The sequence below is a fragment of the Nerophis ophidion genome, linkage group LG27 (genome assembly GCF_033978795.1).
Source record: "Nerophis ophidion isolate RoL-2023_Sa linkage group LG27, RoL_Noph_v1.0, whole genome shotgun sequence".
NCBI lineage: Eukaryota > Metazoa > Chordata > Actinopteri > Syngnathiformes > Syngnathidae > Nerophis > Nerophis ophidion.
This window is the reverse complement of record NC_084637.1, coordinates 766,220-793,799: the sequence shown is the minus strand read 5'-3', so window position 1 is coordinate 793,799 and position 27,580 is coordinate 766,220. Positions and strand designations below refer to the sequence as shown.

Genomic DNA, 27,580 nt, shown 5'->3' with positions numbered 1-27,580 from the left:
ACCCCAAAGGGTCAAGCGGTAGATAATGGATGGATGTAATCGAAAATATGAAAACAAAGTGTCAAGACAGAATAAAATCTTTGCTGCTGCAGCAACAGAGATACAGTCTATAAGATATATATATATATATATATATATATATATATATATATATATATATATATATATATATATATATTACTGTTAAGCAAAGTATGAATAATAAAGCATGTGTCCTTTATCATAGCTACACGTATGAGAAAAAAGTGTGTGAAAATGAGTGGTATTCAGTGAGGTAAGATGAATGAAACGTGCAGACACTTCATTGCTCTGACAAATGAATTGCACTTAGTGGAGAGGATCACCACTCCAAGATGGCGGCCCCGCGTCTCGTCAGTAGCGCTCCATGCTGCGTCCCCTTGCATTACGTCATGCAGGCGACAGCCAGCAAGCTAACAAGCAAACGTCGCGCTAACCAGCAAACATCGTTATTTGAACATTTAAAGTGGGACTTCAATGACAAAATGGGTTTGTAAACACACACTTTTTGCTTCTTGGAGTCATTTTTATGGTAATGTCGTTAGCCAGCCTGCTTAAATATTTGTGAGTACGACGAATAATGCACACAAGAAGAATGTTATTCTTAGAAGATCTGAACACTAATCGCTACTAACTGAAGTAAAGACAACATTGTTGCATGTAAAGACAACATTGTTGCATGTAAAGACAACATTGTTGCATGTAAAGACAACATTGTTGCATGTAAAGACAACATTGTTGCATGTAAAGACAACATTGTTGCATGTAAAGACAACATTGTTGCATGTAAATACAACATTGTTGCATGTAAAGACAACATTGTTGCGTGTAAAGACAACATTGTTGCGTGTAAAGACAACATTGTTGCGTGTAAAGACAACATTGTTGCGTGTAAAGACAACATTGTTGCATGTAAAGACAACATTGTTGCATGTAAAGACAACATTGTTGCATGTAAAGACAACATTGTTGCATGTAAAGACAACATTGTTGCATGTAAAGACAACATTGTTGCATGTAAAGACAACATTGTTGCATGTAAAGACAACATTGTCTCATGTAAAGACAACATTGTTGCATGTAAAGACAACATTGTTGCATGTAAAGACAACATTGTTGCATGTAAAGACAACATTGTTGCATGTAAAGACAACATTGTTGCATGTAAAGACAACATTGTTGCATGTAAAGACAACATTGTTGCATGTAAAGACAACATTGTTGCATGTAAAGACAACATTGTTGCATGTAAAGACAACATTGTTGCATGTAAAGACAACATTGTTGCGTGTAAAGACAACATTGTTGCATGTAAATACAACATTGTTGCATGTAAAGACAACATTGTTGCGTGTAAAGACAACATTGTTGCGTGTAAAGACAACATTGTTGCGTGTAAAGACAACATTGTTGCGTGTAAAGACAACATTGTTGCATGTAAAGACAACATTGTTGCGTGTAAAGACAACATTGTTGCGTGTAAAGACAACATTGTTGCGTGTAAAGACAACATTGTTGCATGTAAAGACAACATTGTTGCATGTAAAGACAACATTGTTGCATGTAAAGACAACATTGTTGCATGTAAAGACAACATTGTTGCATGTAAAGACAACATTGTTGCATGTAAAGACAACATTGTTGCATGTAAAGACAACATTGTTGCATGTAAATACAACATTGTTGCGTGTAAAGACAACATTGTTGCGTGTAAAGACAACATTGTTGCGTGTAAAGACAACATTGTTGCGTTTAAAGACAACATTGTTGCGTGTAAAGACAACATTGTTGCATGTAAAGACAACATTGTTGCATGTAAAGACAACATTGTTGCATGTAAAGACAACATTGTTGCATGTAAAGACAACATTGTTGCATGTAAAGACAACATTGTTGCATGTAAAGACAACATTGTTGCATGTAAAGACAACATTGTTGCGTGTAAAGACAACATTGTTGCATGTAAATACAACATTGTTGCGTGTAAAGACAACATTGTTGCGTGTAAAGACAACATTGTTGCGTGTAAAGACAACATTGTTGCGTGTAAAGACAACATTGTTGCGTGTAAAGACAACATTGTTGCATGTAAAGACAACATTGTTGCATGTAAAGACAACATTGTTGCATGTAAAGACAACATTGTTGCATGTAAAGACAACATTGTTGCATGTAAAGACAACATTGTTGCATGTAAAGACAACATTGTTGCATGTAAAGACAACATTGTTGCATGTAAAGACAACATTGTTGCATGTGTCCATGTAGCATGGTGATCATGTCCTGCCCCTCATCACTTTCCTGCAATGTTGTGTCTTTTGTCATTTTTGACCTCATTCCTAACGGTGCACACTGACCACATAGACACTGTAAACATACCTAAGTACATGAGTAAAAATCTCCTTCTTAGCTGGTCCAAAGAAATACTGCATGTAATATGTTATCATTGCATCGTGATTGCATGACAATGATTGTTCTGTGTGCAGCCTCCCCAATCCCCGTGTCCTCCCTGCGCCTCCTCGTCCCTCCTCTGCGTCTCCTGACGGCGGCCATGTGGCAAGTTGCACAGCAGCGAAGCGTCAAGCACTACGGCATCCTGGGAGATTTTGTGTCCCTGGTGACGGACGCCATTCCTGAACTGCTGACGGACAAACAGAAGTGTTTGCTGCTTCTTGCGCTGAGGGTGAAGGTGCGTGTGGGAGTCTGCTTCTCAGGCCGCTCAGTTCTCTACTTCTTCTAGAAAGTATTGTTTCAAGTCTTCTCGTGCCTGAGAAGACCAACACTCTGAAAAGACCGATTTTAATCCAAGCTGAAAGTCTTCCACATGTCGGACTTAGATTGACTTGCGTTACTACTTATTTATAATATCTTTACATGATACACATTCAACCAATTCATATAGCCCTCAATCACCAGTGTCTCAAAGGGCTGCACAAGCCACAACAACATCCTCGGCTCAGATCCCACATCAGGGCAAGGAAAAACTCAACCCAATGGGCTACAATGAGAAACCTTGGAGGGGACCGCAGATGTGGGGACCCCCCTGGGCGACCAGTGCAATGGATGTCGAGTGGATCTAGTTAATAGTGTGAGAGTCCAGTCCATAGTGGATCTAACATAATAGTGAGAGTCCAGTCCATAGTGGATCTAACATAATAGTGAGAGTCCAGTCCATAGTGGATCTAACATAATAGTGAGAGTCCAGTCCATAGTGGATCTAACATAATAGTGTGAGAGTCCAGTCCATAGTGGATCTAACATAATAGTGAGAGTCCAGTCCATAGTGGATCTAACATAATAGTGAGAGTCCAGTCCATAGTGGATCTAACATAATAGTGAGAGTCCAGTCCATAGTGGATCTAACATAATAGTGAGAGTCCAGTCCATAGTGGATCTAACATAATAGTGAGAGTCCAGTCCATAGTGGATCTAACATAATAGTGTGAGAGTCCAGTCCATAGTGGATCTAACATAATAGTGTGAGAGTCCAGTCCATAGTGGATCTAACATAATAGTGAGAGTCCAGTCCATAGTGGATCTAACATAATAGTGTGAGAGTCCAGTCCATAGGGGATCTAACATAATAGTGAGAGTCCAGTCCATAGTGGATCTAACATAATAGTGTGAGAGTCCAGTCCATAGTGGATCTAACATAATAGTGTGAGAGTCCAGTCCATAGTGGATCTAACATAATAGTGAGAGTCCAGTCCATAGTGTATCCAACATAATAGTGAGAGTCCAGTCCATAGTGGATCCAACATAATAGTGAGAGTCCAGTCCATAGTGGATCCAACATAATAGTGAGAGTCCAGTCCATAGTGGATCCAGCATAATAGTGTGAGAGTCCAGTCCATAGTGGATCTAACATAATAGTGTGAGAGTCCAGTCCATAGTGGATCTAACATAATAGTGAGAGTCCAGTCCATAGTGGATCTAACATAATAGTGAGAGTCCAGTCCATAGTGGATCTAACATAATAGTGTGAGAGTCCAGTCCATAGTGGATCTAACATAATAGTGAGAGTCCAGTCCATAGTGGATCTAACATAATAGTGAGAGTCCAGTCCATAGTGGATCTAACATAATAGTGTGAGAGTCCAGTCCATAGTGGATCTAACATAATAGTGAGAGTCCAGTCCATAGTGGATCTAACATAATAGTGAGAGTCCAGTCCATAGTGGATCTAACATAATAGTGAGAGTCCAGTCCATAGTGGATCTAACATAAAAGTGTGAGAGTCCAGTCCATAGTGGATCTAATATAATAGTGAGAGTCCAGTCCAAAGTGGATCTAACATAATAGTGAGAGTCCAGTCCATAGTGGATCTAACATAATAGTGTGAGAGTCCAGTCCATAGTGGATCTAACATAATAGTGAAAGTCCAGTCCATAGTGGATCTAACATAATAGTGAGAGAGTCCAGTCCATAGTGGATCTAACATAATAGTGAGAGTCCAGTCCATAGTGGATCTAACATAATAGTGAGAGTCCAGTCCATAGTGGATCTAACATAATAGTGTGAGAGTCCAGTCCATAGTGGATCTAACATAAAAGTGTGAGAGTCCAGTCCATAGTGGATCTCATATAATAGTGTGAGAGTCCAGTCCATAGTGGATCTAACATAATAGTGAGAGTCCAGTCCATAGTGGATCTAACATAATAGTGAGAGTCCAGTCCATAGTGGATCTAACATAATAGTGTGAGAGTCCAGTCCATAGTGGATCTAACATAATAGTGTGAGAGTCCAGTCCATAGTGGATCTAACATAATAGTGAGAGTCCAGTCCATAGTGGATCTAACATAATAGTGTGAGAGTCCAGTCCATAGTGGATCTAACATAATAGTGAGAGTCCAGTCCATAGTGGATCTAACATAATAGTGTGAGAGTCCAGTCCATAGTGGATCTAACATAATAGTGTGAGAGTCCAGTCCATAGTGGATCTAACATAATAGTGTGAGAGTCCAGTCCATAGTGGATCTAACATAATAGTGAGAGTCCAGTCCATAGTGGATCTAACATAATAGTGAGAGTCCAGTCCATAGTGTATCCAACATAATAGTGAGAGTCCAGTCCATAGTGGATCCAACATAATAGTGAGAGTCCAGTCCATAGTGGATCTAACATAATAGTGTGAGAGTCCAGTCCATAGTGGATCTAACATAATAGTGTGAGAGTCCAGTCCATAGTGGATCTAACATAATAGTGTGAGAGTCCAGTCCATAGTGGATCTAACATAATAGTGAGAGTCCATTGAGACACCGTCCAGGTAAGGATTCCCACAAAGCCAGCAGTTAGATTCCCTGACTTTGTTCAGCCGTCATTGTGAAGTATCATGAAAAACGTGACTTAGTCAAAGTGACCTAATTAAGATTTGTTTCAGCTCAGCGACTCAGCGACTGAGGAATGTGATTGTGCACCATTGAGTCTTCCTGAGAAAGTGAGTCCAGTGGACAGACGACGCCTCTCACAGGTCAGAGTGGCGGCAACAAGCAGATGCAGCATTTAGCATTTAGCATTTAGCATGTCACAATGAGTATGTCCTTTTAATACTATTTCCTTTGTTTTGGTTTTAACTTTAAGGATGTGTTCAACCAGACTTTTGACAGGGCTCTCCAGGCCTTACTCTCGGACTTCCTGTGCAGGACTGAGCAGCTTTTTCCAGTCCCTGACTTTAAACAGGTATCTGCCAGCTATGCCATGAAAGAGAAGTGTATTGTTGGCATGGGAATTAGAACCTTCAGTTTAGTATGGATGACAGACAAGAAGGGCTGTGTTTCCAATAGAATACTTGTGTACACTTCATTAGGTACACTGCGTACTAGGCCTAGTTCTAGGTCATTTGATGCCCAGGGCAGACATGGGCAAATTACACCCTGCGGACCTCATGCGGCCAGTTCAACTCAGCCAGCCGGTCTCCAAATTATTTTTGAAACCTTTACCATCCAAACTAGAGCCGCCAATACGATGTGCAGTTCATTTTTCAAACGACCATGAATTTTGAATAATAGAGCGGATTCCAATGGTTGGAATCTGCTCTTTTGAGTGATAAACAGTTTACAGGCTTCTTAAAAACCTTGAAAATGCTTGGATTTTAATGTTGTGTTTTCCAGGTTTGAAAAATGCTTGAATTTTGGGTGAAGTGCTCATAAATGCTTGGAAATGTTCATCATATTTCTCGCAGTCTGACTCAATGGGCAAATTATAAAATGGAAAAAAATAGAATAATTTTCCTCAAAAATGAAAGCTACACACTTGATCTGTTGGCTTTGCACGCGCCCTTACATGAGGTTGTTGTTGTCGTGTAGGACTCTGTGTCGCCCCCAAGAGGGACAGTGGTGCATCGCGAGGTTGTCCTTTTCATGAACATTGGATGGACATTATTAGTAACCTTTATTGAACTTGTTAGGACTATGACGGTCATGTAATGTATAATTTGGAACCTTTTTTTACAACTTAGAGCTGAGTTAATGTGAATGATTCTGTAGTTTTTACACATCATGGTTGTATGCTTTTCTGGCTCTATATTATATTTGTTGTCTACTTAACTTGTCTCTATATTATATTTGTTGTCTACTTAACTTGTCTCTATATTATATTTGTTGTCTACTTAACTTGTCTCTATATTATATTTGTTGTCTACTTAACTTGTCTCTATATTATATTTGTTGTCTACTTAACTTGTCTCTATATTATATTTGTTGTCTACTTAACTTGTCTCTATATTATATTTGTTGTCTACTTAACTTGTCTCTATATTATATTTGTTGTCTACTTAACTTGTCTCTATATTATATTTGTTGTCTACTTAACTTGTCTCTATATTATATTTGTTGTCTACTTAACTTGTCTGGCTACTTCAGTGAAAGCAAAACAAGTTAACCTTTGTCTTTTTGTTCATGTGTTCTCATAGCCACAGTTATAAGGCTAGATATGTTGAATGAAAAGTGAAACAAACTAAATATTTTCCTTTAATTTATTATTCTTATTTTACTGTGGAACAGTTTTGTTAAGAAATGAGTGAAATTGACATTTTGAGGGTGTGTGTATTTATATCACATTATGCAGTTTACAAGCTCAAATACGCTGTGAATCAATCCGAGCTGTTCAGTGTCATTGAGGGCTGAAAGTGAGAAAAAGAACAAGAAAAGTGGAAAAACAACAGAAATGGAGACACGTTTGCAAACACCAATGACATTGAATAGTCACACTGCTTCATTTTCTATGCCCATTCATCTTCTATGACAGCGGCTTCAGTGTTTGGCTCAGCTTTTAGCAGATGTTCCATATTTTTTCCTTCAGACAGCATTTGGTGAGCTCAAACAACAAGGTCAGGATTGAATCACACTGCTTTTTGCCTTTTGAAGGCGACTGGAAAAACTGGAAAATTGATCTTGAAAGTCTTTAAAAAGAGCTGGAATTTGGTCATGGAAAAGGTGTGGCAGCCCTGAGGTTATTACAGTGTTATACGCTAGGGCAGCTCCAAGCAGACGAGGCAAGACGCTGGCTTGGTTTCCAGCAGCCAGCTTGAGATGTGAGCGGCAGGGAGGGACACACAAGCACATTTCTACAACATAGTGATATTATATGGATCTGGGGGTGCTTTTTGCTCCTTTCCATTTAAGTTTCCCCGTGTTTGTTGCAGTCATGATCTTTAAGCCTACAAATTAAAAGTAAAACAAATAAATGCTGAGATGTTTTGGGGCCGCAGGGAACTGCCTTAGTTTGCCCAACGGTCCTTCTGCCACTGACTTGACTTTACAATGAACTACCGTCCTCACCTCATCTAAGGACTTTAATAATAATAATGGATAAGATTTTATACTGAAAGCGCTCACAGAGAAGTGGGAAGCCATCATTCATTCACACAATGGTGGTGGTAAGCTACATCTGTAGCCACAGCTGCCCTGGGCTAGACTGACAGAAGCGAGGCTGCCAGTTTGCATCTCAGACCACCACCAATCATTCATTCATCATTCATTCACCAGTGTGAGCAACACCGGGGGCAAAGGGTGAAGTGTCCTGCCCAAGGACACAACGGCAGTGATTTGGATGTCAAGAGGCGGGGAGCGAACCTGCAACCCTGAGGTTTCTGTCACGGCCGCTCTACCATCTACGCCATGCCGCTTTAAAAGGAGTATTGACTTTGTCATTGTTATTTACTTAAAGGTAAACTTCCCAAATAAGTGTGTGGACTGTGTTTCATTATACATTCATTTGTATTCTCCTATTTTTTCACTTGATTCAATGACTTTGTTGTTGTTTTGTACAATGTGGCGCCCCTGCTGTGTTCAAGTACCGCTACTCTGTACTCTACCTGCACATTTTGACAGCGTGTCCCACGTCCAGTACAGCGCTGTCTTTGCACTCACTGGAATTTAGGATTGCAATATTTACCCGATGGTCCATTTGTTCACTGCCTACCACTGCAGCCAGTTGCTCCTCAGCCGCTAATACTTCAAGTTAGCCCCTCCCCTTCCGGTTTGCGGCCAAGATGGCAACGTTTGGCGATGGCAGTGTCTGTCACTGATGGCTGAACATTTTGGACGTCTTGAGCACATCGTCCGAGTAACGACAGTGCACTTTGTTTTGCTGTGTGAATTCACTTCTGTAGTCACAAGAGCAAGTGTAGGCATGAAGGTGTGAAGATGAACAGCAGCCAACACACTTTTGCTGGGTGAATTCACTTCTGTAGTCACAAGAGTAAGTGTAGGCATGAACGTGTGAAGATGAACAGCAGCCAGACTGTAGTCACCAGAGTAAGTGTAGGCATGAACGTGTGAAGATGAACAGCAGCCAACACACTTTTGCTGGGTGAATTCACTTCTGTAGTCACAAGAGTAAGTGTAGGCATGAACGTGTGAAGATGAACAGCAGCCAAACTGTAGTCACAAGAGTCAGTGTAGGCATGAACGTGTGAAGATGAACAGCAGCCAAACTGTAGTCACAAGAGTGAGTGTAGGCATGAAGGTGTGAAGATGAACAGCAGCCAAACTGTAGTCACAAGAGTAAGTGTAGGCATGAACGTGTGAAGATGAACAGCAGCCAAACTGTAGTCACAAGAGTAAGTGTAGGCATGAAGGTGTGAAGATGAACAGCAGCCAACACACTTACTTCATCAACTGCTGGCCTTTGTTGAAGAAAAGCATGAACTTGTTTCTCAGGCTGTGTCCTGGCTGACTTCTGCAACGGCTGGTTTTGCCGACTGTCTTGGTGTTCCTGACCGAGAGGAGCTGAAAACACTACTCAGCAACCAGCGCCATCAGCTGGGACAAGTCCCTTCTACAGGTTGTAGTCATTCACCTTAACCTGTATTTAGCTTTTTTCAAACCCACTTTTGTAACCTTGTTTTTTTTCTAGTGGATTGTGAGACAGAGAAGATCCTTCTCTCGGCCTGGTCCCACCCCCTCATCGCAAAGCTGTCCAATCATGAGGCAGCTCACCTCAGTACACAAGCCCAGTCAGATGTCCACGTTGACATCGGGAGTCCAGCCCAGCTGACGATGGAAAACCAAAAGGAGGAGATTGTGTCGAGGCGGACGGCCTCAGCAGCTGAAGCAAAGTCCAATAGCGCTTCATGTCAAGATTCATGCACGGCTGTCAACCTGAAGGCACAGAGGTGAGGTCTTTCCTTGCCGGAAGTAGCACATGTCTCATGGCCGTCCCCTTTCTAAGCAGATTAAAGGACATGCCTGCTAACTCCGATGAGCCGTCGAGACACTCCTCAGATCCGCCGCACAGTCACATCATGGCCGACGCTCTTCACAACATTTCTCAGCGAGTGGCTCACAAATGTCCCCAGTGTGGCAAATGTTTCATCTACCGCTCTCAGGTGAGTCCCTGTGCCACAACTAGATCAGAAACAACCACTGCGCTGACATGCTCTGGAAAAACAAATGATTGCATGGATGGGCTTAAAAGCAGCTTTTTAAAACACATGTCAACACTTTACTCGGAGCATGTTTGACTTCCATTCACTGGTACCTTAGTTCACCTTGGTAAGTCTTCCCACAGCGACGTTGTTCGCCAAACATACTTCAACCAAGGAAAGATTTCTCGCAGGACAAAATGTCAATCCAAATCATTCCTTCCACACCTGGATACAATAGCAGAAAACACTTGAATTATAGAACAGGTGCAGCCAGGGATGAAACAACATGAACATTTATCACCTATCACAGTTATTGGGACCAAAATATTCATTTATTTTATAATTCATATATGTGTTTCTGCAGCATTGTTGAATGTGCTCAAAAAGGGCCTTAACACACACTGAATTGTTTTAAACTAAGTTGAATGAAAGAAATACATAAAAGGCACACAATCTACTTTACTTGGCAGAAGAAACACTAGATATTGTTCTGGCTTCTTAAAAGGAAAACTGATCTTTTGCTTGCCTTCATCCACAGTCCTAGTCTCACATTCCATGCATTCTAAATAGTGGACAAACGAGTAGTAGCAGCCACACTGGGGAGTGTTCTGTTCCGCATTTAGAACCTTCTTCAAATGGATGCAAAAAGAAGGCAGCACATGTCGGGAGCTGCTTCATGCTAACTGAAGTATAGTGGAAGAGCTGATAGCAGGAACTACTTCTCACACTCCTGTGTCATCTTTAGGACTTTGGAAAGGGAATGCTAGCTTTCTTTGACACAGAACAGTGAATGGGAACATTGGATTCTATTTGTGCCGGAGGAGTTAGCTCCCCTGCAAGAGATCCAAACATGAGGTGTGGCTCAGCGAGGCAGAAGACAGCTGGATGAAAGATAGACTGCAGCTGACATAGCAGACAGTTCAGGAAAGTCTATCAGGATGTTGGGAAGTAGTTTCAAATAACATTCATAAGGGTTCTTTTTTGAAACAACCGGTTCCATTTGAAAATCTCAGTCCATCCAACATGTTGGAAATGTCAAGAGGGACTTGGGACAATTTCCTACACTTTAAAAAACAACAAAAAAACAACAAGGTTGCTACTGTTGGAGCTAACATATCGCCCACATCTTTTATTCTCGCTTTCTTGACAAATTGTGCCAAAGTTTTTCATGAGTTTGAACTTATTTCACTATCAGCTCTCACTGACTTGATTAGAAAACTGAAAACTGGTTCTTCTCCCTGGGGTTGTTGTGTCTTCCTACTGCAAAAAGGTCAATGTTGAACCTTTGTTAAAACAGAGCAGTTGTGACGCTTCTGTCTGATCAACCACCAGCCCAAATGTACCCCAAGTTTTTAGAGAAGAGTGTTTTTGTAAAAGACAGTGGCCTTCTAGATACTTTTCAGTCAAGTTACAGAACCTTTCGCATAATATCTCTGTATTTGTAGGCCATATCGCGATATATCATATATATGTGGATATGTTTAGGTCATGTGACCATACACCATATATATGTTTAGGTCATGTGACCATACACCATATATATGTTTAGGTCATGTGACCATACAGCATATATATGTTTAGGTCATGTGACCATACACCATATATATGTTTAGGTCATGTGACCATACACCATATATATGTTTAGGTCATGTGACCATACAGCATATATATGTTTAGGTCATGTGACCATACACCATATATATGTTTAGGTCATGTGACCATACAGCATATATATGTTTAGGTCATGTGACCATACAGCATATATATGTTTAGGTCATGTGACCATACACCATATATATGTTTAGGTCATGTGACCATACACCATATATATGTTTAGGTCATGTGACCATACACCATATATATGTTTAGGTCATGTGACCATACACCATATATATGTGGATATTTGGCCTTAGCCTTGAATGAACACTTGATGCATATAATGACAGCAGTATGATGATTCTATGTGTCTACATTCAAACATTCTTCTTCATACTGCATTCATATATGCTACTTTTAAACTTTCATGCAGAGAGGGAAATCACAACTAAGTCCATTGACCAAAAGTGTATTTCTTAAACAGTTATTAGCAGGTGATGCTACATATTAGCCGTAATGTTACTTCTGGTAGCAACGCTTGTGCCCCACACTTGACAAATGAAAGTTGTCTATTCGACATATTCCCTCTTGAAGCCAAACCACCGCCAGATGATGGACCCCCTGCTGTTTTTCTTGGGAATTAATTCTTCCTTCATTTGTTACCAGATTGCCACCTTCTTTCTCTCGTATTACCACTCGCAACACTCCGCTAGCATCACAGCTAACGTTAGCCACGCTGCTACCTCTCTGCTGGGTGAGGGCATGTGACGCATGCGACGCATGTGACACATGTGACGTGTGTGACGCATGTGACGTGTTCGCGCATGTGACGTATTGGCGCGTGTGACGCATGTGACGTATTGGCACATGTGGTGTGTGTGACGCATGTGATGTATTGGCGCATGTGACGTATTGGCGCATGTGACATATTGGCGTGTGTGACGCATGTGACGTATTGGTGCATGTGACGTGTGTGACGCATGTTACGTATTGGATCATGTGACGTGTGTGACGCATGTGACGTATTGGATCATGTGACGTGTGTGACGCATGTGACATATTGGCGCATGTGACATATTGGCGCGTGTGACGCATGTGACGTATTGGTGCATGTGACGTGTGTGACGCATGTGACGTATTGGTGCATGTGACGTGTGTGACGCATGTGACGTATTGGTGCATGTGACGTGTGTGACGCATGTGACGTATTGGCGCATGTGACGTGTGTGACGCATGTGACGTATTGGTGCATGTGACGTGTGTGACGCATGTGACGTATTGGTGCATGTGACGTGTGTGACGCATGTGACGTATTGGCGCATGTGACGTGTGTGACGCATGTGACGTATTGGCGCATGTGACGTGTGTGACGCATGTGACGTGTGACGCATGCAACGTATTGGCGCATGTGACGTATTGGCGCATGTGACGTATTGGCGCATGTGACGTGTGAAGCATGCGACGTATTGGCGCATGTGACGTATTGACGCATGTGACGTGTGTGACGCATGTGACGTGTGACGCATGCAACGTATTGGCGCATGTGACGTATTGGCGCATGTGACGTATTGGCGCATGTGACGTGTGAAGCATGCGACGTATTGGCGCATGTGACGTATTGACGCATGTGACGTGTGTGACGCATGTGACGTGTGACGCATGCAACGTATTGGCGCATGTGACGTATTGGCGCATGTGACGTGTGAAGCATGCGACGTATTGGCGCATGTGACGTATTGACGCATGTGACGTGTGTGACGCATGTGACGTGTGACGCATGCAACGTATTGGCGCATGTGACGTATTGGCGCATGTGACGTATTGGCGCATGTGACGTGTGAAGCATGCGACGTATTGACGCATGTGACGTGTGTGACGCATGTGACGTGTGACGCATGCAACGTATTGGCGCATGTGACGTATTGGCGCATGTGACGTGTGTGACGCATGTGACATATTGGCGCATGTGACGTGTGAAGCATGCGACGTATTGGCCCATGTGACGTGTGAAGCATGCGACGTATTGGCCCATGTGACGTGTGAAGCATGCGACGTATTGGCGCATGTGACGCATGTGACGCATTGGCGAATGTGACGCATTGGCGCATGTGACGTATTGGCGCGTGTGGCGCATGTGACGTATTGGCCCATGTGACGCATGTGACGCATTGGCGCATGTGACGTATTGGCGTTGTTAGACCTATTTTTAAGCCCCCCTAAATAATTTGGTTTTATATATTTTTATATATTTTTTGTTTTTTTACAAATACATGCCGTCATTTTCATTATAAAGTGGCCTGAATCTGAGTCCTCATTATTCACTGGGTTCCCCCTCACTTCATAGCGTAAGGTAGAGAGCCCCTTTAGTTCCCCCTCACTTCATAGCGTAAGGTAGAGAGCCCCTTTAGTTCCCCCTCACTTCATAGCGTAAGGTAGAGAGCCCCTTTAGTTCCCCCTCACTTCATAGCGTAAGGTAGAGAGCCCCTTTAGTTCCCCCTCACTTCATAGCGTAAGGTAGAGAGCCCCTTTAGTTCCCCCTCACTTCATAGCGTAAGGTAGAGAGCCCCTTTAGTTCCCCCTCACTTCATAGCGTAAGGTAGAGAGCCCCTTTAGTTCCCCCTCACTTCATAGCGTAAGGTAGAGAGCCCCTTTAGTTCCCCCTCACTTCATAGCGTAAGGTAGAGAGCCCCTTTAGTTCCCCCTCACTTCATAGCGTAAGGTAGAGAGCCCCTTTAGTTCCCCCTCACTTCATAGCGTAAGGTAGAGAGCCCCTTTAGTTCCCCCTCACTTCATAGCGTAAGGTAGAGAGCCCCTTTAGTTCCTCCTCACTTCATAGCGTAAGGTAGAGAGCCCCTTTAGTTCCCCCTCACTTCATAGCGTAAGGTAGAGAGCCCCTTTAGTTCCCCCTCACTTCATAGCGTAAGGTAGAGAGCCCCTTTAGTTCCCCCTCACTTCATAGCGTAAGGTAGAGAGCCCCTTTAGTTCCCCCTCACTTCATAGCGTGAGGTAGAGAGCCCCTTTAGTTCCCCCTCACTTCATAGCGTGAGGTAGAGAGCCCCTTTAGTTCCCCCTCACTTCATAGCGTAAGGTAGAGAGCCCCTTTAGTTCCTCCTCACTTCATAGCGTGAGGTAGAGAGCCCCTTTAGTTCCCCCTCACTTCATAGCGTAAGGTAGAGAGCCCCTTTAGTTCCCCCTCACTTCATAGCGTAAGGTAGAGAGCCCCTTTAGTTCCCCCTCACTTCATAGCGTAAGGTAGAGAGCCCCTTTAGTTCCTCCTCACTTCATAGCGTAAGGTAGAGAGCCCCTTTAGTTCCCCCTCACTTCATAGCGTAAGGTAGAGAGCCCCTTTAGTTCCCCCTCACTTCATAGCGTAAGGTAGAGAGCCCCTTTAGTTCCTCCTCACTTCATAGCGTAAGGTAGAGAGCCCCTTTAGTTCCTCCTCACTTCATAGCGTAAGGTAGAGAGCCCCTTTAGTTCCCCCTCACTTCATAGCGTAAGGTAGAGAGCCCCTTTAGTGCGTTGGTGTCCACTCCACTCCTTCGTGTAGAAAATGCCCTCATCACAAATATGGCTTGTTAAACATTTCATAGGGTTTTCAGAGGGAGGAAAAACCAAGACATTTGATATAAAATATAACATTAATAAATAACCATTTTTCACAGTTTTGCAGACATGTCAATTGAAAAAAACAGCTTCAGCCTCTGAGTCACAACACAGCCATTTGTCAGCCTTCAAAACAGACCACATTCTTTGATGCTTCCGTCCACCAAGTAATTGTTTCCTGTTGATGCTGTAAACAAAGTGTCACTCTGCAAACCCATCTTTGTTGTTGTACTGAACACACGTTGAAAATAAACCCACTGAAATAATAATAATAACACTGAATCATCTCTAAGTCTTTGTTAGCTGTTTGTGAAGTTTTGTGCTGATGTGCTACTTTGGCTTGCATCCTGCGGACTAAGTGTAATCCTGCGGACTAAGTGTAATCCTGCGGACTAAGTGTAATCCTGCGGACTAAGTGTAATCCTGCGGACTAAGTGTAATCCAGCGGACTAAGTGTAATCCTGCGGACTAAGTGTAATCCTGCGGACTAAGTGTAATCCTGCCGACTAAGTGTAATCCCGCGGACTAAGTGTAATCCTGCGGACTAAGTGTAATCCTGCGGACTAAGTGTAATCCTGCGGACTAAGTGTAATACTGCGGACTAAGTGTAATCCTGCGGACTAAGTGTAATCCTGCGGACTAAGTGTAATCCTGCGGACTAAGTGTAATCCTGCCGACTAAGTGTAATCCTGCGGACTAAGTGTAATCCTGCCGACTAAGTGTAATCCTGCGGACTAAGTGTAATCCTGCGGACTAAGTGTAATCCTGCGGACTAAGTGTAATCCTGCGGACTAAGTGTAATCCTGCGGACTAAGTGTAATCCTGCGGACTAAGTGTAATCCTGCGGACTAAGTGTAATCCTGCGGACTAAGTGTAATCCTGCGGACTAAGTGTAATCCTGCCGACTAAATGTAATCCTGCCGACTAAGTGTAATCCTGCCGACTAAGTGTAATCCCGCGGACTAAGTGTAATCCCGCGGACTAAGTGTAATCCCGCGGACTAAGTGTAATCCCGCGGACTAAGTGTAATCCTGCGGACTAAGTGTAATCCTGCGGACTAAGTGTAATCCTGCGGACTAAGTGTAATCCTGCGGACTAAGTGTAATCCTGCGGACTAAGTGTAATCCTGCGGACTAAGTGTAATCCTGCGGACTAAGTGTAATCCTGCGGACTAAGTGTAATCCTGCGGACTAAGTGTAATCCTGCGGACTAAGTGTAATCCTGCGGACTAAGTGTAATCCTGCGGACTAAGTGTAATCCTGCGGACTAAGTGTAATCCTGCGGACTAAGTTTAATCCTGCGGACTAAGTGTAATCCTGCGGACTAAGTGTAATCCTGCGGACTAAGTGTAATCCTGCGGACTAAGTGTAATCCTGCCGACTAAGTGTAATCCTGCCGACTAAGTGTAATCCTGCGGACTAAGTGTAATCCTGCGGACTAAGTGATGTCACGGCTGGAGGCAATGTGCTCATACAAAGCATATTCCTGACAGGAAGTGTTTTCAAAGCAGAGTGAAATACATAAATAACCTGTACAAGTTGTTTTTTTTACGAGCAGTATTCTCCGAGAAGTGTGTGGTTGTGGAAACTTTGCTGAATGCTATCAATAAACTGTGTTAATCAATCTCTCGTAGGCTGTATCTTCCATAGCAACAATATTGCGAATATTGTTGGAAACCAAACATTGCCAAAACCAGTCTGTCACTAAATTTAGCTAAAGACAAAGAAACCTGCAGATGCCCAATAATAGATGACATCATATTTTAGGGATCCCGGACCTCTGCTATTTAGCAGAAGTTTGCTATTCTTCTAACCCTGTGATTGACAAACCGTAGCGGTGCATGGCTTCCATCTGGTGGTACGCCAAAGAATCACCTCATTAAATGTGGGGATGAGGGCACTTTTTGGAGCTATCGCTGGTTACTTGTAACTAAGTTTACACTGCACAGAAAATCTGATTGTTTTGCCCTCTAGTGACACAGATGGAATATTTTGTTGCCAACCTAACTCCTCAAAGTGCTTAAATTCTGCGCTTTTCGCATCAGATTCAGACCACATCAAGAGGTAGCCAGAATCTGATTGATATTTGATCTTTTTTAAATGAGACTTCAGTCCAAACGGAAATGCATCCTGGTTGAGATTTTTGCGTGTACGACATGCGTGTGCTCGGCGAAAGACGGAAGTGGATACGTCATCACATCTGGCTCCTTTATGTTTCAGATAGCTTAGTGGTTAGCTTAGCGATAACCGTCGCTTCTCTGTTCTTCGCATACTTTTGCGAAACAATCCCATGTTCTTTAGAAAACCACTAAATTATACAAAGGAAAAATAAATACAACAAACTGTTCAAATAAAAAAAAACAGAAGGGCTACTGGGCCATATGGTTAACTTTCCTCACGGTTAAAACCGTAGATATATCAGAGATGAGAGGACACAGCTTAGTTAAACTCTTAAAACTTGAAATATTTCAAACTCAGTGGCCTCAGATGCACTCAACTTTTGCCTTGGCTTATCTTGACTGCACCCGTCTCTCTGCAAAAGTTAGATTACAGGTTACACAAGCTCCGCAAAGCCGAGCTGCAAATGGACACCATCATTTTTAAGATGCTTCTGACACTGATACTCTGATCGCTGGGGCTGACTCTCCCACAGCATTTGGAATACTTGCTGCTGACCCCCACACTATTTTGGAGCCAAGCCCAATACCTTGACCAGCTCTACTCCACATGAGTCTACGCCCTGGTTCTTGGGCTCTCCTCATGGCAAAAGAGGCAAACACTGCCCTGGCCAATGGTGTCAGAGCATTCAATTGACCAACAGATATGTCCTCCCTCTTAGTTGGACATAGTCTTCTTTTAGTGCATAGAGGATTCTTCAGCAAAAAAGAAAAGTCCAGTTGCATTTAACATTTGTGGATAGTATAAAACTTGTTTCAAAGAAATAATTGCAGTTCTCCCTCGCTGAGACACAAAGGATAATTGAGCATGGTGACCCTGCTTCAAAACACACTTGCTTATGTCCGTGAATAAGACGTGGCGGAGGGATGCCGTCACCCATTCAGCCTTTTTCTTGCTGTACTTGCCGACTCCAGCTAAGCTTTAAAAGTCAACATTTCATCATTCGGTCATGCATTTATTCAGTTAGAAAATACAAGCGGTGACAAAGTTGGAGAGAGTGGAGTTTGGCTTCCACAAGCCCGGAGTGTTTGTAAGGCCCCTGCTGTGCACAAAACCTCCAGATGCGTGCAACCTTGAGCTGGCTGTGAGAGACTCTGCCTTCCTGGTGAAACACGCAAAGCAATGGTGTCCAAGCTTATAGGCCCGTGGCACATGGTACAAATGAAAGAAAGAAAAAAAAACCGCAAAAAGGCATGATGGCGTAACATAATGAATAACAACATATAAAAACTAAAATATTCGTCACTACAAATGTCCTTTTTTCTATTTCGTCTCAGATATTTGGACAGACGTGAAGACGTCACAGCTCAAGCTTTGCTGTTTTTGTACAGTACGTGTATCGATCCCCTGCCCATGGCTGGCCAATTGGCATTCAGCAGCACTAAAAATGTATTTTGTCAAGAATCGATTTCCAAAAACAGGTTTTTACGCCATCTCCATGCTTATGTCAGCAACCAGGAGGAGAATTTGCATTCTGCAACCTGTTTTGAAAAGTTTCTAGATAGGATGTACTTTATTCATCCCACAATGTGCAGATACACAAACGTCCACCAAAAATCAGGTTAAAAAAAGTGAAGTGAAGTGTGAAGTGAATTAACGATATATGTGAGGTATCAAAGTCATTGAAATTTGTTTTATTTGCGGACGACACCAACTTTTATAGTTCGGGACATGACTTAAAAGCGTTATTGATACTTATTGAACAGGAAATGATTAAACTTAAGAGATGGTTTGATGTCAACAAATTATCATTAAATGTAAAAAAAACAAAGTTTATGATTTTTGGTAAGAGGAAAAGAGAGGACACCATCAAACTGTCGATAGATGGAATTGATATTGAAAGGGTTTCTGAACTTAGATTTTTAGGAGTGATACTGGATGACGGTCTGACATGGAAATCTCATATTGCACATGTACGAAAAAAGATGTCTAAGAGTATTTTTATATTAAACAAGGTAAAATATATGTTAGATTATAGAGCAATGCGCATATTGTATTGTGCACTTATATTGTGTGGAAGTGTGGGGGAACACATATAAGAGTAACATAAAGGCATTGTATCAATTACAGAAAAGAGCTATAAGGATTATTCATAAAGTAGATTACTTAGAACACACTAACATTTTATTTATTAACTCTGGACTATTGAAACTACAGGAGCTAGTAAAGCTACAGACATTGTGTGTCATGTTTAAGGCTAGAAATAAAACATTACCAGCAAATTTACAAGACATGTTTGTCATCACTTCTGAGAATGAGGAGCATAGAAGAAAAGGTCATTTCAAACAACAATATTCAAGGACAACTTTAAAGCAAATGTGTACATCAGTGGTGGGGGTAAAATTGTGGAATTCTCTTTACAACGAGATAAAAAACTGTAAAAATATATTCCAATCGAAAAAAATATATAAAGATAGAACGATAAGATCATATGGACAGACATAAGTGTTTACATTTTGTTTTTTATTTATTATTTTACTTATTTTTTGTCTGGTTTGGTATTTGCTCTGTATCATTCCGTGAGGTGTATATTATATTATTACTATTATTTTCTTGGTTTGGTTTATACTTTATGAAGTTTTGCACTTGTTGTGTTTTTCTTGTGTTTTTTGTTTTTGATTGTTTCATCACATTTGGATATATGTGTCGGCTTAAAGGATATTCATGAAGTAAGATAATGTTTTATGTCAAAGGGGGCAGGAAATTATAAGATTTTCTTTATCTTGCTCCTTCTCAGGAATTGTGTGAATTTAAATTGTATAATTGTATAATTGTGATATAATTATTTATCGTTCTAAATGCACATCAATGAATGAGATAAATAAAAATGAAATGAAATGAAATGAAAAATTATATTTATATAGCGCTTTTCTCATGTGCCTCAAAGCGCTTTACATAGTGACACCCAATATCTAAGTTACATTTAAAGCAGTGTGGGTGGCACTGGGAGCAGGTGGGTCAAGTGTCTTGCCCAAGGACACAACGGCCATGACTAGGTTGGCAGAAGTGGGAATTGAACCTGCAACCCTCAAAGTGCTGGCGCGGCCACCCTACCAACCGAGCTATGCTAAAAGAAGATGAAAAAACCAAGGATGTAAAAGACATTAAAAGAGCACGGATGTGATGAAAGATCTGTGCTCTCAAGCTGATGAAGCTGCCACTTTACTGCTGCCATTCTTACATGCAGCCACAGAAATAAAACAAATGTTTGGCAATAACTACTACCTGCTGTGCACGTACAGTTGCACCATGCACAGACAAACCACAATAACACACTTTTAACATCCAAACATTGTTGTCCTCTGCAATGCTGGCGTGGGGGGCAGCAGGAACACTCCCAACCAAGTAACCAAGAGCGCCGACTGCATCCTAGGCTGCCCACTAGCTCTCGGCAGCAAGGATGAGCGAGAATGTCTGATACACGCTCAAGTTAAAGTAGCAATGATTGTCACACACACACACTAGGTGTGGTAAAATGTGTGCCATACCCTTGTTCACCCCCTGGGAGATGAGGAGAGCAGTGAGCAGCGGCGGTAGCCACGCCTGGGAATCATTGTTGGTGATTGAACCCCCAATTCCAACCCTTGATGCTGAGTGCCAAGCAGGAGGTAATGGCTCCCATGTTATTGTCTTTAGTGTGACTTTAACTCCTAACCTACCGATCTCAGGGCGGACACTCTAAGCACTAGGCCACCGAGTAGGCTCAACGCCAACTCCGCAGCCCCGTCTCTTCCTCCGCATCTCCTTCAGTCTCTCCATGACGACACTGGTTTGGCAGAAAGCCAGCAGCTGATCCCCAGTGCAAACATGGCCATAGCCATAAGTCTTCACCAGGCAGATTAAAAAGTTGACAGAAAATCACCAAAAAGCCATGAAGGTGCCACACTTTGTTGTGCAGTCCAGTAGGGGCCCAAAGCAAAAAGCAAAAAAACACATGACATGAACAGGGAAACATCAAGATCACAAATCCTCCTTTTAGTGTTCTTGATGAGGGCAGAGCTCCTTCAACCGGCAGCCACTTCAGCGGCGCCATCTGGAAAAATGATACCTGATAATCATGTCGAATCAAGAATCGATTCTGAATGGAATTGTCGCCCCGAGAATTGGATTCAGATCCACTTGCGATGTGCCCAAAGATTGGCGCCTCTTCTAGTAGTACCTGTGAACAATCCATTTTCTCAGCACAGGAAGTCTCTCCTTCCTTCGGTCACCAAGTGCTTGTTTGAGTGGGGCTCGGTTGCTTCTCTTTGATGTATGAAGAGCATGGTTGTATATCTGCTCCATGTGTACGTAAAGTGCCTTTGAATAACTTCTGTTGTCAGTTGGCACGATAGAATTCTAATTGACTTGACTTTGCCTGCAGGTTCTGCGTCACCTGCGAACCAGCAAGTCCTGTGGCCACACCTTAACCAGGAGCGCAGCCGCTCATCAGGACAATATACCTGCTGCCCATGAGGAGACACGCCTTGAAGCGTGCCGCCCCACTGGAAAGCACCCTTGCTTTCAGTGCAAGGATGAGTTCCTATCCAAGGCTGAGCTGCTGCTCCACCAGCGCAGCCACAGAGCCCGACCCATCTTTCCATGTGGCCAATGTGACAAGGAGTTCCTTCACCTGTCCAGTCTGACCAATCACAAGCAGACACACCAGGAAAATGGCGGGATCAGCTGCAGCCAGTGCGGCAAAGTGTTTGGCTCGGCTAAAGAGAGAGACGCGCACAGCCTGCAGCACCGGCTGCCTGACCTCACCTGTAATCTCTGCTCGCAGGTGTTTAGCTCACAGTCGCAACTGCTGCGACATCTGCAGACACACACAGTGGAGGGTGCTGAGCCGTGCTTTCCCTGTCGCTTCTGTGACCAGACTTTTTCAGGTAACCCTAACCCTGTGACCATGCCTTGGTGGGGGACATCCGTGCTCTAGTAAACTTGTGTGCAATTGTCTGCAGGCGTGACTCTGCTGCGTATCCACCAGCGCTCCCACAGGACCCGCTCGTTCCAGTGTGACCAGTGCGACAAGACATACGGCTCGCTCACCGGCCTCCAGTCCCACCGGACAAGTCACATGACAGACAGTCGCTTCCTGTGCCCTCAATGCGGCAAATGCTTCAAGACACGCGATGGGCTGGAGGGCCACCTGAGGACGCACAGTGGCGAGCGGCCATATCGCTGCCCTTACTGTCCCAAAGACTTCACTGCGCTCGCTGGCCTCAATGTTCACGTGCGGCGGCACACTGGAGAGCGCCCGTACGTGTGCACGGTTTGTGGCAAGGGCTGGCCGTCCGGAGGCGACCTGCAAAAACACATGCGTATTCACACGGGGGAACGGCCTTTCTCCTGCCAGGAGTGTGGGAAGTCCTTCTCCAACTCTTGTCACCTGAGTGAACATCGGCGCATCCACACCGGTAATTTCTAGTCTTTCATGTCCCAGATGGTGAAGCTTGACAATGGTGTGTTTGCTCTGCTCCGATTCTAGGTGAGAAGCCTTTCTCCTGTCCCGAATGTGGAAAATGTTTACGGAGGAAGTTCGACCTGAACAAGCACATGTTGTGCCACAGCAACAAACGTCCATATGCCTGCCTTTCCTGTCCCAAGAGCTACACTCGCAAGACTCACCTTAACAGACACCTGTTGACACACAGCACAGATGGCGGAGAACCGGAGGCAGCGGATTAACTTTGACACCTTTTTATACTTTTGAACAATGTGCGGCTTCCACAACTTTTTGTGGACCCCTTTTGATTACTCTCTATCTTTTTGGACAAAAACTGCAACTAAAGATGACCTTTTAGTAGGGGTGTAACGGTACACAAAAATGTTGGTTCAGTACGTACCTCGGTTTAGAGGTCACGGTTCGGTTCATTTTCAGTACAGTAAGAAAACAGCAAAATATACATGTTTTGGTTATTTATTTACCAAATTTGTAAACAATGGCTTTATCCTTTTAACATTGGGAACACTATGATAATTCTGCCCACGTTAATCCACATTAAACTGCCTCAAATTGCTGCTCAGATTAAATAAAATGACAAAACCTTTCTTCTACGTATAAAAAGTGCAACATTAACAGTTTCAAGTCAACTCATCATGCTTGATTTATTACAGCATTTGGGAAGCCTGTAGTTGATTTTTATTATGTAAATGTTATATTTTGTCAACATGTGATAGCAGGCACCCTGCCATTCAAAACTAGGCTGCTACATTACTAATGATTCATGTAACTATAGCTGAAAAATAGTACAATAGCAATAGGAGACACTATTCTTCTCTGAACACCATGGAGTTCAAGTGAAATAACACACAGACACGGCTTTGCTGCCCCTAACAAACACCCGCACGCGCACACACACACACACACACACACACGCACGCACATTACACGCATGCACACACACACACACACAGCAAAATGAGCTAACGTTACGCTAAAAGCTAATTAGCCTTCACCTCAAGCCAGGACTGCGTGCGAGCTGAGCTGCAGTTTAAGGTTCTAGAACGTCAACGGGCTCATAGTGATGTTACTAGTAGTGTTTATTATAATTTGGGGAGAATACGCTGCCTTATGCTTATGCTCACCTACTCGACGCTGAAACATTGACTCCATGCACTTTGAAAACGCACTGCTGATTGGCTGTTATCGCTTTGTATGTAACCAATCAGATGGTTGTGTGGGTGGGACAATGCTGGGTGCTGACAAAGAGGCGGAAGAAGCAAAGCAGCTTGTTCAGATTTTAGCTTAGAAACTTGTTTGGTACACCCCTGTACCGAAACGGTTCAATGCAAATACACATACCTTTACACCCCTGTCTTTTAGTTAAGTTACTGCGATTAACGTTTGCCAGTGTTAACATCGGCATTTCTGAAGGACATTTATACAGTCAGGTTTTAACCGAAATGTTGTGTTGACAGTGTTGCCCAGGATATTGTATTTGTCTACTGCTGTCTGTCACTCAATGTCATTTGTCAATCAAACAAACTTTATTAACGTAAATTTCCATAACAGTCTACTCGTCATCTTCCGAGTTTTCAATGACTTTCCTCATCCACCTGCTCATCCTGAAAACGTGTGTGAAGAAGCCGTACTTCCCATCGCGGTCGCAACCCTCCCCCCATGACACAATGCCAATCTGGTACCAGCGGTTCTCTTCTGGATGCTGCAAAAACAAAAACAAAATTCAAACACCAGCAAATAATTGGAAGAGTCCATGAATACGATGTTCTTGTCACCTTCATCACAAAGGGTCCACCACTGTCTCCCTCACAAGCATCACCTCGCTCGGGGTCGTCGGGTTTATAACCTATTAGTAGGTTCAGCGTAAATTGAGGACATCTTCTGATTCCAAAGGAAAGGAAGTAGAGTGCAACAGAAAAAAAAACTTTACCAGCGCAGAACATGTTGTCAGTGATCCTAATCGATGTGGAGCTTTTGCAAGTGCTCTGGTCTGCGATGGGCAGATGGATCTGCTGAAGGACGGTGGGTAAAGCTCTGGAAGACGAGCCCCAGACTTCCCTTAGGTTTCCCCAGCCAGTCACTCGACCTTTAAACCCTGCATTCATCAGTCTGTTGGCAATATGAAAAGTCATACCTCATGTCAAAAACAGTTGAAAGCCGTTCATGTGGTGTGGCAAGACCAAATGTCACTCAGAAGAATGTGTGTAGACTCACAGCTTAGCCACCTTCTTGTTGGGTAGGCAGACTGGGTGGATCTGGTTTGTGAAGACAATGGGCCGCCTCAGGTGGAGCAGCGCGATGTCTCGGTTCAGATTCTCCCTCCAGTTGTACTTTGGGTGGACAATGATTTTGTCAATTGCCACAATCTTCTCAATGTTGCGTTCAAACCTAAAGAGCAAAACAGGTGAATTGCTGGCGTGTCGCCCACAAACGTGGTGGCAAGAGAGGATCTTTTCTTACTTAGCCCTGTTGTGTTTCCCTAAGCGCACGATGATGTCATGGGTGGTGAAGTTCTTGTTCCAGGGCGGGTAGAGGATACAGTGAGCGGCTGTGAGGATCCACTGATCGCTGATTAAGCTGGCGCCGCACAGCAACTCTTGCGGGCTTCGTTTGTACAGCATCACCTGCCTGGTGGACGTAGTCACGTTTGATGGGGCAAAGACTTAACTGTAGGATCTTCATTATTAACAGCAGCTTGGACATAGGTAACTGTGATAGTTCCTGTGTGCTTACCATGGCGCAGAGGCCACCTCGGCATCGTTGCCCCCAACAATGCGCTGAGCTCTGTACGATTCCAGCAGCTCCTTCTCGTTGTTGTCCTCCTTTTTAAGCTTTTCAAACTGGGGGCGCTCTCCACACACTGCCACACAACAAGCTCAGCAGCGTTGGTTTTGACAGCATGCAACTACACTATCTTCATGTTCATCGGGGTCTTACCAGTCTCTCCTTGTCCAAAGGAGCGAGGGTTGAAGAAGGCCTTCCTGGCAGGTGCCAGTACAGAGCGCTCACGGCCATCAGACTCAATTGCTAAGTCTCCCCCAAGCAGCTGGTCATCTGCAGGTGACACACAGGTGAGAGCCCCCATTTGTGTCCTGTAATGGTTACACTGGTGTGGTATTTACCACACAGCTGTAGGTCGCAGTAATCTACTGTCACGTTCCCAGACTGCCGCACATAGCACCACGGGCCCTCGGGGTCGTTGTCCGGGTTACGACATGTGTTTCCCTGCAGACTGACTTCTGGTAAGAACTCCTTGTTCTTGCTCATGATCTTGACTTCCGGCATTGACCAAGGCAAGCAGGTGTGGCCCCGCAGGGTGACCGCCAGGTCGCCAATGTAGTCAACTCCATTGTCAGTTAAACACTCACTCACATCCCTTTTTGGTGCAGGGGCCGCAGTGGTTGGAACAAAGAGTTCCCCTTTCAAGGAAAAAAAAAACAGTTACGCATTGCCATGACAGCTACAGACATCACCACAGACTGAAAGAAAATCCAAATGGGTCTGTGTTCTGATGTCAGACTTGCCACATATCGGAACTCTGCAAGTCTCTTTCTGGACGGCCGGGTCCTGAGTGAAACACCAGGGTCCTTCCGCTTGGCCGTCTGGGTTTCGACAGAAGTTCTCCTTGAGGATGCTGCCCGGTTCTGAAGCGTTGAACTCTCTGAGGACAATAGGTTTTTTACAACATGCGGCCATCAACTCTCCCAATGAGGGTGTGTTTGCTCTTACTTTATTATGGGATGTGGAAAGCCCTGACTCCAACTCTGACAGAGTCTCCCTGATTTAGTGATGTGGATCCCTCCCTCATAGTTGACTCCTTTGCCAGAAATACACAGACCTGAACACAGACACATACTCAGGGATTGATCAGGTTCACTCCTTTTTATGTTACATTACATCAGATTTTACCTTCTGTACATTCTCTGACCATGGTGATGTTGCTCGGTGTCCGTTCCAGGGTGGTTCCTTTGCAGTCTGCATGCTCGCACAAACACACACGCACACACACACACACACACACACACACAGCCGGTTTGTGTACTTGTGAGGGTCAACCGCTCTGGACTTTGTTCATGTTTGATTAAACTTCTGGAAGAGACCAAGAACTTGAATCTACAAAGCTACTAAATGCAGATTTCAATGAAAGGCGACCAAACTTAAACCCCATGGTGCAGCTGTGCTAGCTGCTTCTTCCTGGTGTCATTGCAAAAGGAGCTTATTTACTCACCCTGATATTTCAGCCAAAAGGTTTGCTGAAAGGACACCAAGATATGTCGTTAGGCTTTGAGTATCTCTCCCAACCAGCAGATGAAAATCATTGTGCTCGTACTGTTTTGTCCGGCTGTTCGAACACCTCTCTGGCCTCTTCGTGATCACACATTTCCTCCATACACTCTCTTTCTAGGTTCCCTAAGAACAATTACACAAACCCATGTTGACTGGTGTTGCGTCTTCCATACTGGGGAGTCAGTGCTTACCTGGTTTTAGCTCTTCAAACACCTGATTGGCTCGCCTGCCACGAACCAAAACTTCTGAGGCCAGCGGGCTGTCAAGAAAAACTGCACAAAAAACAAACTTTACAACACGCAATCTGCTTGTCCTGAAAGATGGTCCTACTATTTTGACTACCTGCTTTGAAGTTAGTATTAATGCCATGCATTTCAACTGTACTTGTGGGTACACATGATTTTCACTTTGACTGTTTGTATATAACAAAAGAAGCAAGGATCAAATACCGTGTTCTGTCAGACAGCCCTGCAAAAGCAACAGAAGAAGAAAAGATGTGGGTCCGGCCATGATCTGGACCTCCAAGCAAAACTTCAAAACCAAGTCTAGTCGGCTTCTGTCAATTCTCTGTAGACCCTGGAGTCAT

The 27,580-nt window shown here is 43.5% G+C and overlaps 2 protein-coding genes across 2 annotated transcripts; one reads left to right on the top strand and one right to left on the bottom strand.

Moving 5' to 3' along the window:
* Positions 1 to 353: 353 nt before the first annotated feature.
* LOC133544046 (oocyte zinc finger protein XlCOF6-like) lies at positions 354 to 24,262 on the top strand. The gene is made up of 10 exons (XM_061889072.1): positions 354 to 507; positions 2,505 to 2,707; positions 5,398 to 5,487; positions 5,598 to 5,696; positions 9,179 to 9,302; positions 9,375 to 9,633; positions 9,693 to 9,846; positions 21,625 to 22,129; positions 22,205 to 22,660; positions 22,732 to 24,262. The coding sequence occupies exons 1-10, from the start codon at positions 354 to 356 to the stop codon at positions 22,929 to 22,931; spliced, it is 2,244 nt and encodes a 747-aa protein (XP_061745056.1). The 3' UTR covers positions 22,932 to 24,262.
* LOC133544223 (prothrombin-like) lies at positions 22,965 to 27,580 on the bottom strand. Its single transcript, XM_061889364.1, has 15 exons — positions 27,444 to 27,580; positions 27,186 to 27,266; positions 27,038 to 27,117; positions 26,936 to 26,960; positions 26,617 to 26,682; positions 26,437 to 26,545; positions 26,232 to 26,368; positions 25,830 to 26,126; positions 25,645 to 25,761; positions 25,441 to 25,567; positions 25,168 to 25,335; positions 24,922 to 25,095; positions 24,638 to 24,816; positions 24,483 to 24,553; positions 22,965 to 24,409 (listed from the first exon to the last, which is right to left on the bottom strand). Exons 1-15 carry the CDS (start codon positions 27,502 to 27,504, stop codon positions 24,260 to 24,262), a joined length of 1,842 nt encoding a protein of 613 aa, XP_061745348.1. The 5' UTR covers positions 27,505 to 27,580; the 3' UTR covers positions 22,965 to 24,259.